General features: G+C 40.0%; 2 protein-coding genes across 2 annotated transcripts in view; both read left to right on the top strand.

The window, feature by feature from the left end:
* Nucleotides 1-14588, top strand: part of LOC145441134 (sprouty-related, EVH1 domain-containing protein 2-like) — a 98780-nt gene that overhangs the window by 34168 nt on the left and 50024 nt on the right. The gene's annotated exons all lie outside the window — the stretch shown is intronic.
* Nucleotides 253-14362, top strand: LOC145441133 (uncharacterized). The gene is made up of 11 exons (XM_080318934.1): nt 253-576; nt 2311-2409; nt 3169-3267; nt 5075-5173; nt 6018-6215; nt 6284-6428; nt 6496-6638; nt 8142-8191; nt 9669-9839; nt 11561-11690; nt 13100-14362. The coding sequence occupies exons 1-11, from the start codon at nt 451-453 to the stop codon at nt 13895-13897; spliced, it is 2058 nt and encodes a 685-aa protein (XP_080175060.1). The 5' UTR covers nt 253-450; the 3' UTR covers nt 13898-14362.

Raw genomic sequence — 14588 nt, 5'->3', positions numbered from 1 at the left:
AAAATACTTTTATTTCAACATAATCGTGGAATGTCATTGGAATAATTTGAGCTAGTCTGAATGGTTACAGTATAGTTACAGGATTACTTAACCCGATCTTCACGTCAGTATTTTTGCAGAGCATCAATATCATTTCCTTTTGATTTCTCCACTGATGTATTCGAAAATTTTATCAACATGGTTTTGTTTATATTTTGATTTTAGGATCTTTACGTATATCCTCTTTTACGCTATGACCTCATCCGACATGGGATCCAGATGTCATCGCGTCCGTTGCTCTCCTTGTCGTAACTTTTATGTATCAAAATATCTCCGCTGCTCCCGATAATAATTTCGGTGGGAGCTTTATTTACTATCGGCAGAACCTCCAAAACTTGGATGGATATGTGCTGCTTTTAGCCTGAGTTTCATGCGGCCCGTGTCAGCGATGAAGAATGCCAAAGAAGTAGAATGAGTAAAAAGAATGAAGTAAGAGCCTCAAGTCCCACCATTGAACTTCTGAGAGCGACTGCCAAACGGAAAGTATATAAAGTTGTACAAGCTATAAATGATGGCGCGGAACTAGCAGTGAACAAGGTATGGATGATGATATGTAATGCGTGCACGTAGTTTTCTGTTGATAGCATAGCTTGACCGAATTTCAGAGTATTCTATAATTTCCAAAACCTTTCTGCCTCTTGGCCACTGAAGCTTGATGTTTTTCTACTGATGCCTGACGCGGGGCCCTGTGGATATGAAGCTGTATCAGCTGGGATACAACTGATACAGCTGTGACCTGTGATACAGCTGATACATATCATACAGCTGTGATGCAGCTGATACAGCTTTATATCCACAGGGCCCTGACACGGTGCTTTGCTTCCTTCCTTCCTAGGCCTCTTATACCATTTCTATCTTATAACATTTCCTCACTGTCACTGATGATGCAGATGCAAAATTGCAGACTTTAAAACGATTTCCGACTTTTACCGAAGGCAAATCTGGTTGAACTTGTCTTTAGCTAAATTTCAATGCTTTGCAACCCCCGACTAAACGTTCATCTATATTCTTGTATAGACTTACCCGACTACTTTGCATTTTGCTTTCGGGTAGAATTTGCATTATTCCTTCAAGTTTTAATGTTACTAAAGTAAAGATAATGACTATTTTGACTACCCCGTTGATTTTCAGTAATTTGTCCCACTCTGATCTGAATTATATTGTATTTGAGTCACAGATCAAAATCCGAACTGCGCTTGTGGACATTTGGGTTTGATTTCTCAATATCATTCTCATATTTCAAACAAATCTGCGGGAAAGAAAACTTGAATAAATAATAGTAGAACTCTAACTCTCTTGTCTACAATTAACTGAATCAACTCTAAAGAAAAAATGAGAATGTCTGCAAAGTGGTGCCATGATTATAATACTTGTAACTCAGATTGACCTGCTAGCATTGTTCATTGCAATATTAGGATATTTTACCATACAATCGCAGATGATGTGATATACCTTCGTAGGCGGTGTCCACTGCATCCATTGGACAATAAAGCCTGTCACTTTTACTTGTTGCTGCATTTGGAAATCACCAAATTTTTGTCAGTGTCTTAGACTCATAGTATCTTCTAACATTTTTTATTACTCATGTCACAGTTGTAAAATTTGTCAATAATTTTACTTCCGCCTTTCAAGTCTATTCAAACGATTTATGAAACCAAATTAAAGTTCTTTCTATTTCTGAATTTCGTGAAATTGAAAGCAGTTTTGCTATAGGTTTGAAACACTGAAGCTAAAAGTCACATCTAAGTCACTACGACTATACAACAATGTAGCCTCTCATTACGCTGATGAACAGATGCAAAATTTTACAACTTTGTACCACTATCAACTAATTGGTGCTAATTCCAAAGATGTGCTTCAACATTTCTTAGGGGCTATCTTCTGGTAAGTACAAATCAAGCTACCTCAGTACTTTGATACCATCCGTGTCCTACTTTTGCTTTCAGAAATAGTTTCATGATATCCTGGAAAATGTTCTTTCTACTTGACTGGCTTTGACTGTGCAACTACTAACACAAAAATTGTTACTGTTAGAATCAAATGCTCATGTGTTCAGCATTGTCATTTGATTTTTATATCTGACTAATATGGTTTGTTTGAATTGCTGTAAGCCTATTGTAACATTATCTTTGCCGTTGTGACGTAACATTTTTATAACACCGCTATTTACTACTGTATTCTATTTCTTCGGTGAGAAAAATCAATTATAAATCCGAATGTTTTGGGTTTTGGTAAGCCAACCCGTTGATTCTTGAAGTTATCTTATTTCAGCATGGTCATAATGCGCTACACATTGCTAGCTATAAAGGATTCTTGGACATTGTTAAGATCCTTCTATCTGCAGGATGCGAAGTTGATGTACAAGATGATGTAAGTTTTGAATTCCTGTATTTTCGGAAACCTGCTTGTAAAAAGTTATTCATGTTATTTGCCACTATAGTAGAATAATGACGTCCTTTCAAGTTTTATGTACACTTCTCTAACTGTTACCAATATTCAATAATTAATTAATACCAATAATAAAGTTAATTGTAATGATTTCTAGTCAAGTAGTTAGAGTCAATTATTTCGAGGGACGTCGTTCATGCTAAGATATATTCCATCACCTAAAAATGTAGTTTAGATACTTTTCCTCCACCTCAGTTGGTCACATGTTTGTAGAAAAGAGATCCATCCCCATTGCCACAAACTCTATGAAATAGCCATGGTAAAAAATTACAAATTATTTTTATGGCATGTATCTGGCTATGTTTTCTTTGTCGTCACATAAAAGATAGGATCAAATTACTCAGTCACGCGATTTTGCACTGCTATAGCCTTCACCAATAAAATACCATAGTTACAATTGAAATCATTGTAAGAGGAAATCCACACACGCATATTTGTGCCATATTTTTTCATTACTTGGTCCTGTGATGAGGTAGCGGCCATACAGCTCTTGATTCATCTCATCATTTTATTATTACTATTACACATTTTAATTTCATTGCTGCAGTACCGAAAATAAGCATCGTAATCCTTTGATCTTCAATGTTGAGCGGACGGCGATTATCCGAGTCCTCAAAGCCCAATATAATCGGATACTACATTAACTCAAGTTCTGTAATTTGTCATTGCAATGCCGTTTAGAACGGGGACACTGCCTTACATCTGGCTTGCATCAACGGGCATGACTTGATTGCTAAACGCTTGATCGAAGAGGGATGCAGCGTGGACAGACAAAATCAGGTAATTTATAACGTTGGCCTGTAACGTTTTGAGTACCAGTACTTTTCCACATTCATATATCGACATCTATTGTTCAACCACGGTCAATCTCCTTGCTGGGCGCTGCATTTTGAATGCCTGCTAGTTGTCGACATAAATTATGCGCAACCTGACATCGAGGACCGGGGAGTCGAAGTCAGGGTCTCGAGATTCTACACCAGGGCTACTCGACTGGCGAGCCGCAGTTCCAACTTCCAATGCCACCCTTTTCAGGGTTTAATCTGGACGTTATCTGTCTCAGTATTTTCTTGATTTTTAACAAAACCAAATCCATTAGCTCTAATTTGAAAAAACGAAGTGCACAAAACTGCCAATTCTCACACTAGCTGTGGCTAAGAGAACAATAAATACATTTTGCTTATTGCTTCTGCTAATATGACTTTACCGGATTATATATCTAATAATATCTTATTACATTTGTGTGACTGTAAATTATTTCATTAGAGCAGGGGTGTCAAACATAGGCCCGCGAAGCAATTTCAAGTAGATTGAAAAATGCGTGCACACTACACATTTCTAATAAAAGTTCAGATTTTTACTAAGCTAATACATCAATTGAATAATCTCTTAAGACAACAAATGTCGAGTATGTTAATAGCGCACTTTATATAACCACCAGACTGCGGAGTCGCGATTTCTAGCCCCCATTAGGACCAAGTCGCTGACATTGTCACCTAATTACGAGAACGCAATAAATTGCATATTAAGATCAGAGATTTTGACAAATGTATCAAATACGAGTTATTAACAGAAGCGAAAACGCCAATGCGAAGCCCTTATATGCAGGTTACATAGAGAGTTCAATAGTCATACATAAATATCGATTGAAATATCTGTGGTCGCACTACTGCGTCACTTCTGATTCACCCGAATCGCTATATAATCATAATGAAGCTGATTCCAAGGTTCGCGTTTACAGCTAAAACCTTTGTATTCCTTACAACGCATACGCAGGGTCGGCGCCATTATACGACTAAAACCAAGGCAGTATAGAAATATGACAACTTATATCATCGTTAGAGCCACTGTTCCATCGGTTTAGGACTGTATTTAGCCGCTCAATCCTCGCATCATTGCCAATTTCATTGTTAGCGAATAAAAGTGTCGCTAGAATTAAACCCCTGTGATCCGTAACATAATGTCACATACTATTGTGCAGGCTAAGTATTCAAATGAAAAACAAGGACATGGATTTTGAGGTAATATTTGGGAATTTTTGACTGGTACGGCCCGCGAGCTCTCTGAAGGTTTGAATCCGGCCCGCGGCGACGCGGCGTCATTTGAGTTTGACAACGGACCTGAGCAAATTTTTACCTTTTATATCTGGATCTTTACTAAATAGTAGAGTAGCCCTGTTCTATATGGAATGAATTGCCATTCTGAATATTTTGTCACCTCGAGTTGTCGACACAATTGACGAATAGTTGGTCACAGCAAAATTTCCTAGCGTATATACTTAATTTCCATGTATGTATGTATTTTCAATATGTAATTTCCAAGCATAGCTTCTATTTGGAGTAAGAATCTGAGTCAAGGTTTCATTCATGTGAGAGTCTGGAGAAGGAGTCGGATACTCTACTTATAAAAAACTGAGTCGTGAGTCACTTTTAAGTAACCGAGTCGTGAGTCAGAGCCGCAATTTGAAATCTCATGAGAGCAGGGAGTGGAGTCTTCTGTTCCGTTTGCATCACTCAACCGAGGTGTAAATATTTTTGCGGCTTGAAATGGGTAGGCTAAATGTGTCTTCAACTTGTTGTCCCATTTCCAGCTCGGAGACGCCGCCCTGCACGAAGCGGCCAGCCGTGGATTCAGTCGTTGCGTGAAAGCCCTGATTTTCGGCCGCGCCAATATCGGACTAAAGAACAAAGTCAGTTTATTGCTAGCTCAGCGCAGTGCTCCGCAGCCGGTGTTTCGCAATACAATGTCTGGTGTGTCGCGGTGTATTCGACGCTTATCTTGAATATGCTTTCCCCTTTGGAAGAAGATGTTTTTGCGAATTTGAACTCTGCCCGGAAATGAACAATTCCGATACTTGGACTTGTCGCATTACATTTTCAACATTTCGTAGTGAGTGAGTCAGTCGACAAAGGTTTCAAATACCGGCAAAAAGCAAAAATCATCAATACCTTGTAATGGACAGCGCATCCAGGGAGGGGTGTTTGGGAGACATTGCACCTCCCTTGAAATTTGATGTCTCAAATATAGATAAATAGGCAAATGTCGATTTGTATTTGCATTTCTTGTTACCATCCCCCATTAAAACTTTCTAGTTATGCTCTTCTTGTGCTGCAGCTGACAAATACTTAGCGGATTAACCAGAACGAGTGAGCCGGATAAAGTAGCCAGCACGTGCGGTGTTGCAAGTTTTGAAAGCGGCTATCGAAATTCCACTCCCTATTTTTTGCAACTTATTCGTGCGAAATAAGTTCTTCCACTTTTTTTTTATTGATCAAAAACAATAAACAAACCCTCTTAACAGTCTTAAGACATTTCCTGAGAATATATACTAGCTCTTTCGATCATCCATCCAAACGTAAGGCAATTGCGGTAGTTAAAACAAGAACGACTATCTTATTGAAATATTATATCATGTGCCTTCAGTAATCCGTATTACATTTAGAGTCGTTGTGAGCGAAAAAGGTTGTGGAGCACTGGCTTTCAGCGGTATCACGTGACAGCAAAAAATTGGTACCACTGTCATTTTTCCTCAGAATTCTGATACCGCGATTCATTTGGCGTCGGCGAACAGCCATTCGGGTTCTCTGCGACTTCTGCTGTCGTCGTTCTCGGCTTGTTCGGTACAAAACAACCAGGGAGACACGCCGTTGCATATTGCGGTCCGTTACGGGCACACGACATGTTCGAGAGTTCTCATCAGCACTAAATGCAATGTAAACATTAAAAATAAGGTACGCAGCGCGGCAAACTCATTGCTGTGACAGATTTCTGTTAACTTGATATCCTACACGTGTTTCAGCTTGGAAACACGCCGCTGCACATAGCGTCAATCGCGCGTCATCACAAGCTGGTGGGAATATTACTGGATGCTGGGGCCTGTCCGAAGTCGGTTCGCAATCGCGATAAGAAAACTCCCCTCGATCTTGCCAGGGATAATAACCACGGTGACATCGGTTTAGATTTGCAACACCGGCTGTGTTGTAATTAATTGAAGTGTCGCGTGTTGCACAGGGGAAATAGCGGTGATGTTATCGGCGGGGCCACTTCAAAAGAACAGCCTCAAAACTCACGGTAGACGATGTAAAAGATACGGCACCAAGGCCAGAAGATCCAAATCAGAAAGCCGGCTTGAAGAATCGAGGCAAAGAGAATGCGTGAGTCGTCGAAGTCTACATGTTTCTACTTCATTCTGCTGGTTAAGTCGAGCGTTGAATTTGGTACATTGTCATCTTTTTGGGTTGGTTTTGGGTTTGGTGTGGCATATTTTGAATTCTTTCGTCTTCCTAGGTTTGTTATTGGAGACATTCCGTTTAAGACTTTTGTTCACAAAAATGTTTGTGTTGTGTGGTGGATTACACGATATTATCTTGGATTACGGTGTTTTTATGCTAGATTACTTCATAGTATTATTGAAGTTTTCTATAGTAATGATTTATCCAGACTGCGTCCTATTCATCTCAAATGATATTGGCTTTGATCCACCATCATTATGGTTAAAATATGTATCCCTCCGGGTGATCAGAATTCTTTCGGAAATGATGTAAACCATGTTACAGATAACATCTTCTTAACAGCTGTAAGTCTTTCTTGTTGTAGGCGTACTGAGATTGAACAAACAAGTTTCGGTACAATTTCAAGTAGGTTAACTTTCATATCTGTTACAAATCCTTGAATGTTACTGGCTTATTGTCAAAGTTCGTAGAAATACGGCCTAGTCCAAATGAAGCAGAAAATCAAATGTTTTATGGTCATGCATAAAGGCGGACAATGCATTAAAATACTGTACTGTTGCTTAATAAATGAATTGCAGCTGCCCTGTACTGTAGTAATTGGCACTGATCGCATAAGCGATGCATAACGCACAGGAATTACTCCTTAGGTTAGTTGTACTGTACATTATTTCGATACCAAACGATTCACTAATTACTGTATGCTGTATTTCTGTGTAACACAAGGGTCACCAACTCAAAGCGACTCATGGACGCATACATATAGATTTAAAATAGCACAGTAATTCTTCAAATACAGTAGGCTACCAACTACTAAGCCATGCACCAAGGACTGAAATGGAATTTTCACTAGACGAAAGCACACAAAACAGTAGGAATTAAAAGCTTTAAGCCAAACATAAAATCATTGTGGAAAAGCTAACAATGCTAACGGAAATCTAAATCCATGAAATACAATGCTTCGGTTTTCCCTTATGTCTGTGTTACAGCCATCGCCGAAAGAAGGTGTCAAGTGTACCATTCTGTTACACAAGATATACGCAATTGTACCGAATTAAAAGTTACTATAAAGCTGGCACGGCATTATATGAGTCCGAATTAAGCATAAAATTCTCCGAATCAACCGCAGTTTTTTACATGCGGTCCCGAGAATTTAGGCCGAATAAAGCCGTTGTACTGTGTCTTGAGCGGATTCGATTTTATTACGTTCTGTAGATTTACTAATATAGAACTAAGCGGTGCTTTATGAGGTGCGACTGTCGATGTTTAGAGTACCGGTACTTTGTGCCTGGCGGTATACCCTGCTAGAGGGAGAAGGTAATGATTGACTAGTCGGTCGTTGGATTAACAGATTCGCAACTTTTAGCTAAAATACCGTTTCACTGTTTATTTGCTTCATTTCTTATCCGATAAGTTTGTCCTTTTTAGCCGGTTGTCAAGAAACATGTGCAAGCCGATTTGGTTGATCAACGGGAAAGGTAAGTTGGTTGATAGTAATCTCCAGTTATATTAGAACCGACTCTTGTCTAAGTTGTCGAGCCTGTCCAAGTTCAAACTACCTGCAGTCAGCCGCTACTCGATGGTATTAGTACGTGTTGTCGGATATTGTTGAGAGGAATCTGTCTATGGCAGATTGATGTCGTCTAGCTAGTACCTAGTCATGCCTGGTACATTTGTTTCCTTGTACCAATTCACGTGTTTTCAGATATGTGCCCATTTTTGGCACTCCATTCCAGTGTATTTTGCTCAGGTCTGGTCAAAGTAGTCAGCGTTAATACTCAAAGCAGAAGTATCTTCATAAATTTATACTCTATTACAAGCACAAGTAGCCATTTTAAATTCATGCCAAATCTAGTTCATGGGAAAATATAAAATGAAAAGTACTCTAATAAGTAGTTTCAGAACGTGAATTTGATCAAGTTGTTCCATAGTATTAACAGTTAATTGGTGGCGGCGACTTACTACCGCAAAAACACTAATGACTGCCTGGTCAAGTTTTCGCAACTTTTTTTACAGCTTCCGGGAGCTTCCCAAATACTCAGAATATATGTAGTATGATGTTTTAAGCTGTTTGAAGGAATTTTATATTGCAACTTCTCTATTTTTCCATGCTACTTTTGACTACAACTTTTGTCAGGTATTGCGCAAAATGTAAAGGAGTGATTTGAAACACGCGATAAAACTATTGCTAGTATGGTTCTCTATTTGATTGGCTTAAGAGCTGTGTAATTGATTAGCTGCATCTATGATGCAATGGCATGCAAGCTAGAAGCTCAACATTCCCAGCCAAGCACGGCAGCAGTCGGAATTATGTGAAAAGAGATCGCTTGATTGATCCTTTGTCATATATATTTGAGGTCTTTCCCCATTTTACTGACGCCCAAGCGAGACCGCCAACAATTATATTATCACCGGGTCACCTTTTCAGGCTATTGATTTTGTTAAAGTCGCCAACACTGAGTTTTGGTGCAGTGCCTTGGGTCAAGTTTTCAGACATGTGGGGGGTTTGGGGTGTGGTATGTGTCTTGTTTTGTGGGTTATCGCTTTGCTGTTTGGCTTTCGGGTATCTTGTTCCGAACCTTTCGAGTATCTCATGCCCTAATAAATTTAAAAAATTATGAATGCAACTTGTTACTGCAACTTCAACTTATGACAATTACAATTACACTCATTAAAGTAATGCAGCCATATCTCAAAACTACTTATTTACAAAATCATAAGTGCAAGTCAATAGCTGTTCCTGGAACTGGAAGCAATCTATCAAGTAGTTAAATTAGGAAAAAGCCACTTGCGACGTACTTCGTTACTGACCGTCTCTGGGTTCACTGCCTCATGCAAACTGAGGCAGCACTCAATTGACTGTCTGTCTGTCTCCACCACACTCTCCCGCATCACCAGGCTTTGTTGCGTCGAGTCGGCGGGAATTCGTTGAATGAATGAATGCTTTGTTTCCAGACCGAAATCTGCCACTTTGCCAAGAAAGCAATATTTGATGCAGAAAAAATTGCGGATGCACGATCACCGCCACCCAATTTCAAAAGCGCAAAGTGGAGATATTTTAGAAGCGCAGCAACGATCCCTCACTGTGAACCCTTTTGTAGTGCCGCAGCTTTATTCGCTATACAGGTAAAGGAACTTCTTTTTATTTGTCAGTGCCGACATGGTATATGATTCATGAGTTGAGTGGGGGCTGCTACTTCAAACTGAGGTTTTGTGAAGCGTGTTTCTCAATATATGCCAATTTGTGCTTTGTGCTAATTTTATGGGTTGATGAAATTTTCGCATATCTCATGGGCTATGTTATGTATAACTGGCCTGCTAGATCAGAGGTGATCATTAGGGTTGTCCAAAATTTGGAAAATCGTACAAATCCTCCGTTGTAATGTCTTATTCTATAGATTATTGATAAAAAACGACACTGGGCCTAAAAGAAACTCACAGGAAGGCCGTTAACATTTCGTGCAAAGCGTTTGAAAGTAGCTGCCAAAGAATGGGCGTGCCACCGACCATAGAACGGCGAGAAGACTAGTAATCACGAAACCACGGCTCTTGATTGGCTTATTGGCTATGCTTCAATGACCACGACTGCAGCAGCTTGATGATGAGGTGATCAAGGAGTCTGCTACCGGCGGCGATTCTGAAAGCGCATTGTATGTAGGTTGGCAGATATTGATTTAGGATTGATTCAGGGTATGTTGAGGTACGAAATACATGATGTACAAACAACAGCTGCTTCACAAAAACGTCCAAAGCATGACTGCTTTATTGTGAAGGAAACCGCCGTAGCCTATATGCCTTGTTTTCAACGAGGGAAGGCATAGACGCTTATGCGAGTGGCGACAGATTCCTAGTTTCAGAAAGGATCTATCATTATTGTAGATTTGTAAGTTTTTCCAAATTTTGGACAACCCTAGTGATCATACTAGTCACCGATGCTACTGGCTAAAAGAAGACGTAATCTCTCCCGGGGACGGGTGAAGACTGCAAATAAAATTAATGACTGATTGTCCTGTAAAAAAAATATCATGAAAGTGGATAAAAACGTTGGTCTGAGATGATGATTCCCCAATGATTTGTTGCCATCACTTTTCAAGCGCAGGAAAAGTGTTTGATTTGGAACATGTTTTCCGAGATTGTGCCTTCCTGCGGATTTCTACGATTTCATTCATGAATAGACGCAATCCTACACCTGGGGTGTACTCTCGACCTGTTAAAATAGAGAATATTGGGCCTAGAAATCTGTTCAGCTGCAAAAACAATTCTACTTGCCTAGCCAGAGATGGTTAGCAATGAATTGCTCATCATTTTTTTGGATTACTCGAGTATTCTTAACCTACTTGCGTTACTTACTCAAGTAGATATGCTTTTAGACTACTTTTGATGCAAAAATACTTGAATTATTCACACTTTGGTTTTTCAAAAGTAGAGTGTGGTTTTTGGAGAAGTTATCAACACTTTTAAGAGTGAAATTGTCACGACAACTGAGCGAAATAGACCCCGTACAAGTGAAAACTTGTTATTCAACTGAATTCAATTTCAGGAGTAGCCACCTCTACTGAAAGTCTTACTCAAGTACTTTTGAAACTACTTAAAGTAGTTTTGCATACCTGGGATATCTCTTTTTCTACTAGTAATTGATACAAAATTTTATGGTCTTCTACACCGAATAGAGTCGCAATTCGGATCATTTTGACCTAATATGTGCCTATCTCTGAACATCATAAGTATCATATACCGTATGCAAAGATGCTGTGCCAAGATGTGACGCCAATGCTAAGGTCACGGCACAATTTTAGTTTTTGTAGTGCAACATATCTGTAACCTATCACTGTCATGTCTCCTTGTAGAGATTGTCAAGGAAATGTGCAGCAAAAACCGGTGGTGGACCAGTTGCCGAATCCGACGTCCGAAGTTGTGTCTACTTTGGCGAATGCAGTTGCCGATTCCAAGGGCGAATTGCTTCAGGAAATGAGAAAGGTAATTGTGAGCCTTTCAAACTCTGAGCCGAAAATTCGTGATGTGACGACCCCTGCGGACTGATGAATCCGTAGGACTCTCTCTTTTTGACGAGGGTGGTCAAATTAGTCAATGTTGGTACTCCAGTAGAAGTAGAAGTAACGTCATAAATTTCTACTTGATTTCATATAGAATTAGCCTTTCCAAGGCATGCCAAACCATCTTTGAGTAGAGGTAGAAAGTAGACAATGAAGGTATGAAAAGTACTCTAGAAGTAGTTTCAGAAAGTTATTTGATCGAAGCGGTTCAGCGACTTTTTGCAGTTAACCCCAAAACCAGGGTTGTCGTCGAGATGGATCAAAAAGTACAGCCAAAAACTCCAGCTTGTTTGACTGTGAAATTTGTCAACTGATGACTAGGGCGATTTTTTTACCTAAAAACGGAAGATTTTGAAATTTTTTGACCTTAAAAAACTTGATTTTGACAAAATTTTGACCTCATGTATGTAAATTAGATATTTACACACATAATGTTAGAATTGTACTACTTCTATTCATTTCTGGTTGGAAACTGTCTGTTCTTACGAAGTAGTTTGCCCTGAAAAAACTTTATTTTAACGAAATCTGAACATATGAAGAATTCCAGTAGTTACATCACGCAGTATGGTAGTACTACGGAATATAATTTCCTACATTCTCGGGTAGAAAGTGTCTTTCTTTACTAAGTAGTCTGCCAAGAATAAGGAAAGAAAGTTCAACTGCAGCAGTTGTTGGCTGGCAACAGTGCTACATTCTGACAATGTTGTCTACATCACAATTTTTCATCATGCGCTTCTTGATATGAGAACCAATCCCCACGCAGTATTGCTTCAGTTAGGATAATGTGGTACGTTGAGCATAACACCATGTCAACCTAATTGTTTAATTTGACCGTTTATGATCACAATGAGCCGTCTACAGCGGTAGGCCTGTAAAGTAGGCTACAAGCTGTAAAATGCCAAATGATGAGATCACCGACAGTGCAGCCATCTACCTACGATACAAACGAAAGTCAGGTCGCAAAAAAGTTTGACTTTGTAACAATTTTGACAATTTTGACACCTAACGCTACAATTTTGACTTATTTAGACATGTCAAAAAAAATCGCCCTACTGACGACTTAAGAAATGTCGGCACCTCACTTTTGTCTAGTCCTGGTCACGGCACCTCAGTGATGGAAACTTGACAAAAAGACAAATCTTGAAATAAGGACGGCATGGAAACCCTGCCTATAACCCTATCCCTTAAACAATGTTAAGATGAAGTGGAAGTGGGCAAGTCCTTATTAAGTGCGAAAAATCAGAAGCACTCCGTAACAGACCGCCTCTGCTCTTTCACAAGCTTTCTCCCGTTTCGGCCAGTTCTTCGAACACGGTACATGTATGCATTCAGACCAATTGCATGCTCGAGAAGCGTTTGGACGAACTGGAGCACAACACGAGCTTCCGAGTAACAAAACTGGACCTTGTCACCAAAGAGAGAATCCACGCCGAGCGAACACGTTGCCTGCATCGCATCGACAGAAGAGCGATGGCGGAACGGGCCATTCTGTCTTGCCAAAATACCGGATCTGACCGACTTGAACAGGACAAAACTGAGCGCTTGAAACTGCTCGCTAGCCCGACGAATGCCGAGGCTAATCATAAGAACACTAATTCGACTTCGCGGTCAATGCAAGATGGTGAGCGATGCAAAGCCGGTTGTGTAGCGACAGAAAATTATCATTTGCCGGAAGTGGCGAATTTACCAATTACTTGTGCCGAGCGTAAGAAACTAGCAGATAACTTCTCTGACTCTGCGTACAGCAGCCTGCGTCCGAAATCATATGGAGAAAGTACCGATAACGCGGGTCAGCGTTCTCACGAACCCAGCCCGGATCATTCCAATCATATTAACAACGCGCCAGGATGGCGTTGCAATATGGGCAGTAAGCGGAAGCTTGTCTATCAAGAGATTAGTCATGACAACGCAGTCGTGCATGGTCGCGTTACGCAGGAGATTTTCGAAAACGTTGCCTGTTCTATGGAGGATTGGTACGAGCGTAGGTTGCGAGAGATTACTCGAAAACAGCAGAACGAGATGGACAGGAAGTTGGCCGAGTTGGAGAGCAAAGTGAAGTCGCTCGAAATGTCGCAAAGCCGGTGTGAACAACGAGATTCTCCGGCTAGCGGCCAGCACGGCTCTGGCTGAAATGCTGTAAGCACTTAGCCTTTTTTCTTAGTTTTAGATGACTAATTGTTTGACATCACCATCACGCTTGTGTTTTCTGTACTTGTATGCCTGCAAACTGGTTTTTGTCTGTTTGACATCATGTCACCCTCTGCCTTGTTTTACTGGGATCTATCATGTCATGTTCTTCCTCATTCAATCTAATGTGCTAATTATTTCATCGTCTTCCAAGGTGCTGCATTCAGTGACGGGCTTGTGTGATTTGTAAGATGCTTTAAACTTATTTGTTGCTTGTTAACTCGCGGTCTGTGTTTCTTCATATAATTCGATGCGTACTTCGATCTGGTTGCCTCTCTGGAAATGTTTGTATCAAGTTATAATTCTAGTTCATTATTCTATTTTTGTCTCTTGCCATTGTGCTCTATTTTTGTGATTTCTAGTCATTTAGTTTTGACTCAATATACACATCAACTAGATTTTGCAATACGTTTTCGCGTCTTTCTTTGTCGTTTCTCTTTCAGCCGGTTGGTTTATTAGTATTATGTTACTCATATCAACAGAATTGGCGATGGTTTATCAGGTAGTCAGGGCTGCGGAGAGGTGATTGATGCTGTTTTGTGTAATCTATATACAACTCACCTTATTCCAAACATGACTTACCTTATTAACATCGTGCCTGGGGGGTGTTGGGACTGTGTTGCCAATCGGACAT

The sequence above is a fragment of the Botryllus schlosseri genome, chromosome 6, assembly GCF_051294905.1.
Source record: "Botryllus schlosseri isolate E-star chromosome 6, Bs_hap1, whole genome shotgun sequence".
In the NCBI taxonomy this organism is placed as follows: Eukaryota; Metazoa; Chordata; class Ascidiacea; order Stolidobranchia; family Styelidae; genus Botryllus; species Botryllus schlosseri.
Note: the sequence above shows the minus strand (reverse complement) of the source record. Positions and strands in the feature narration are given on the sequence as shown.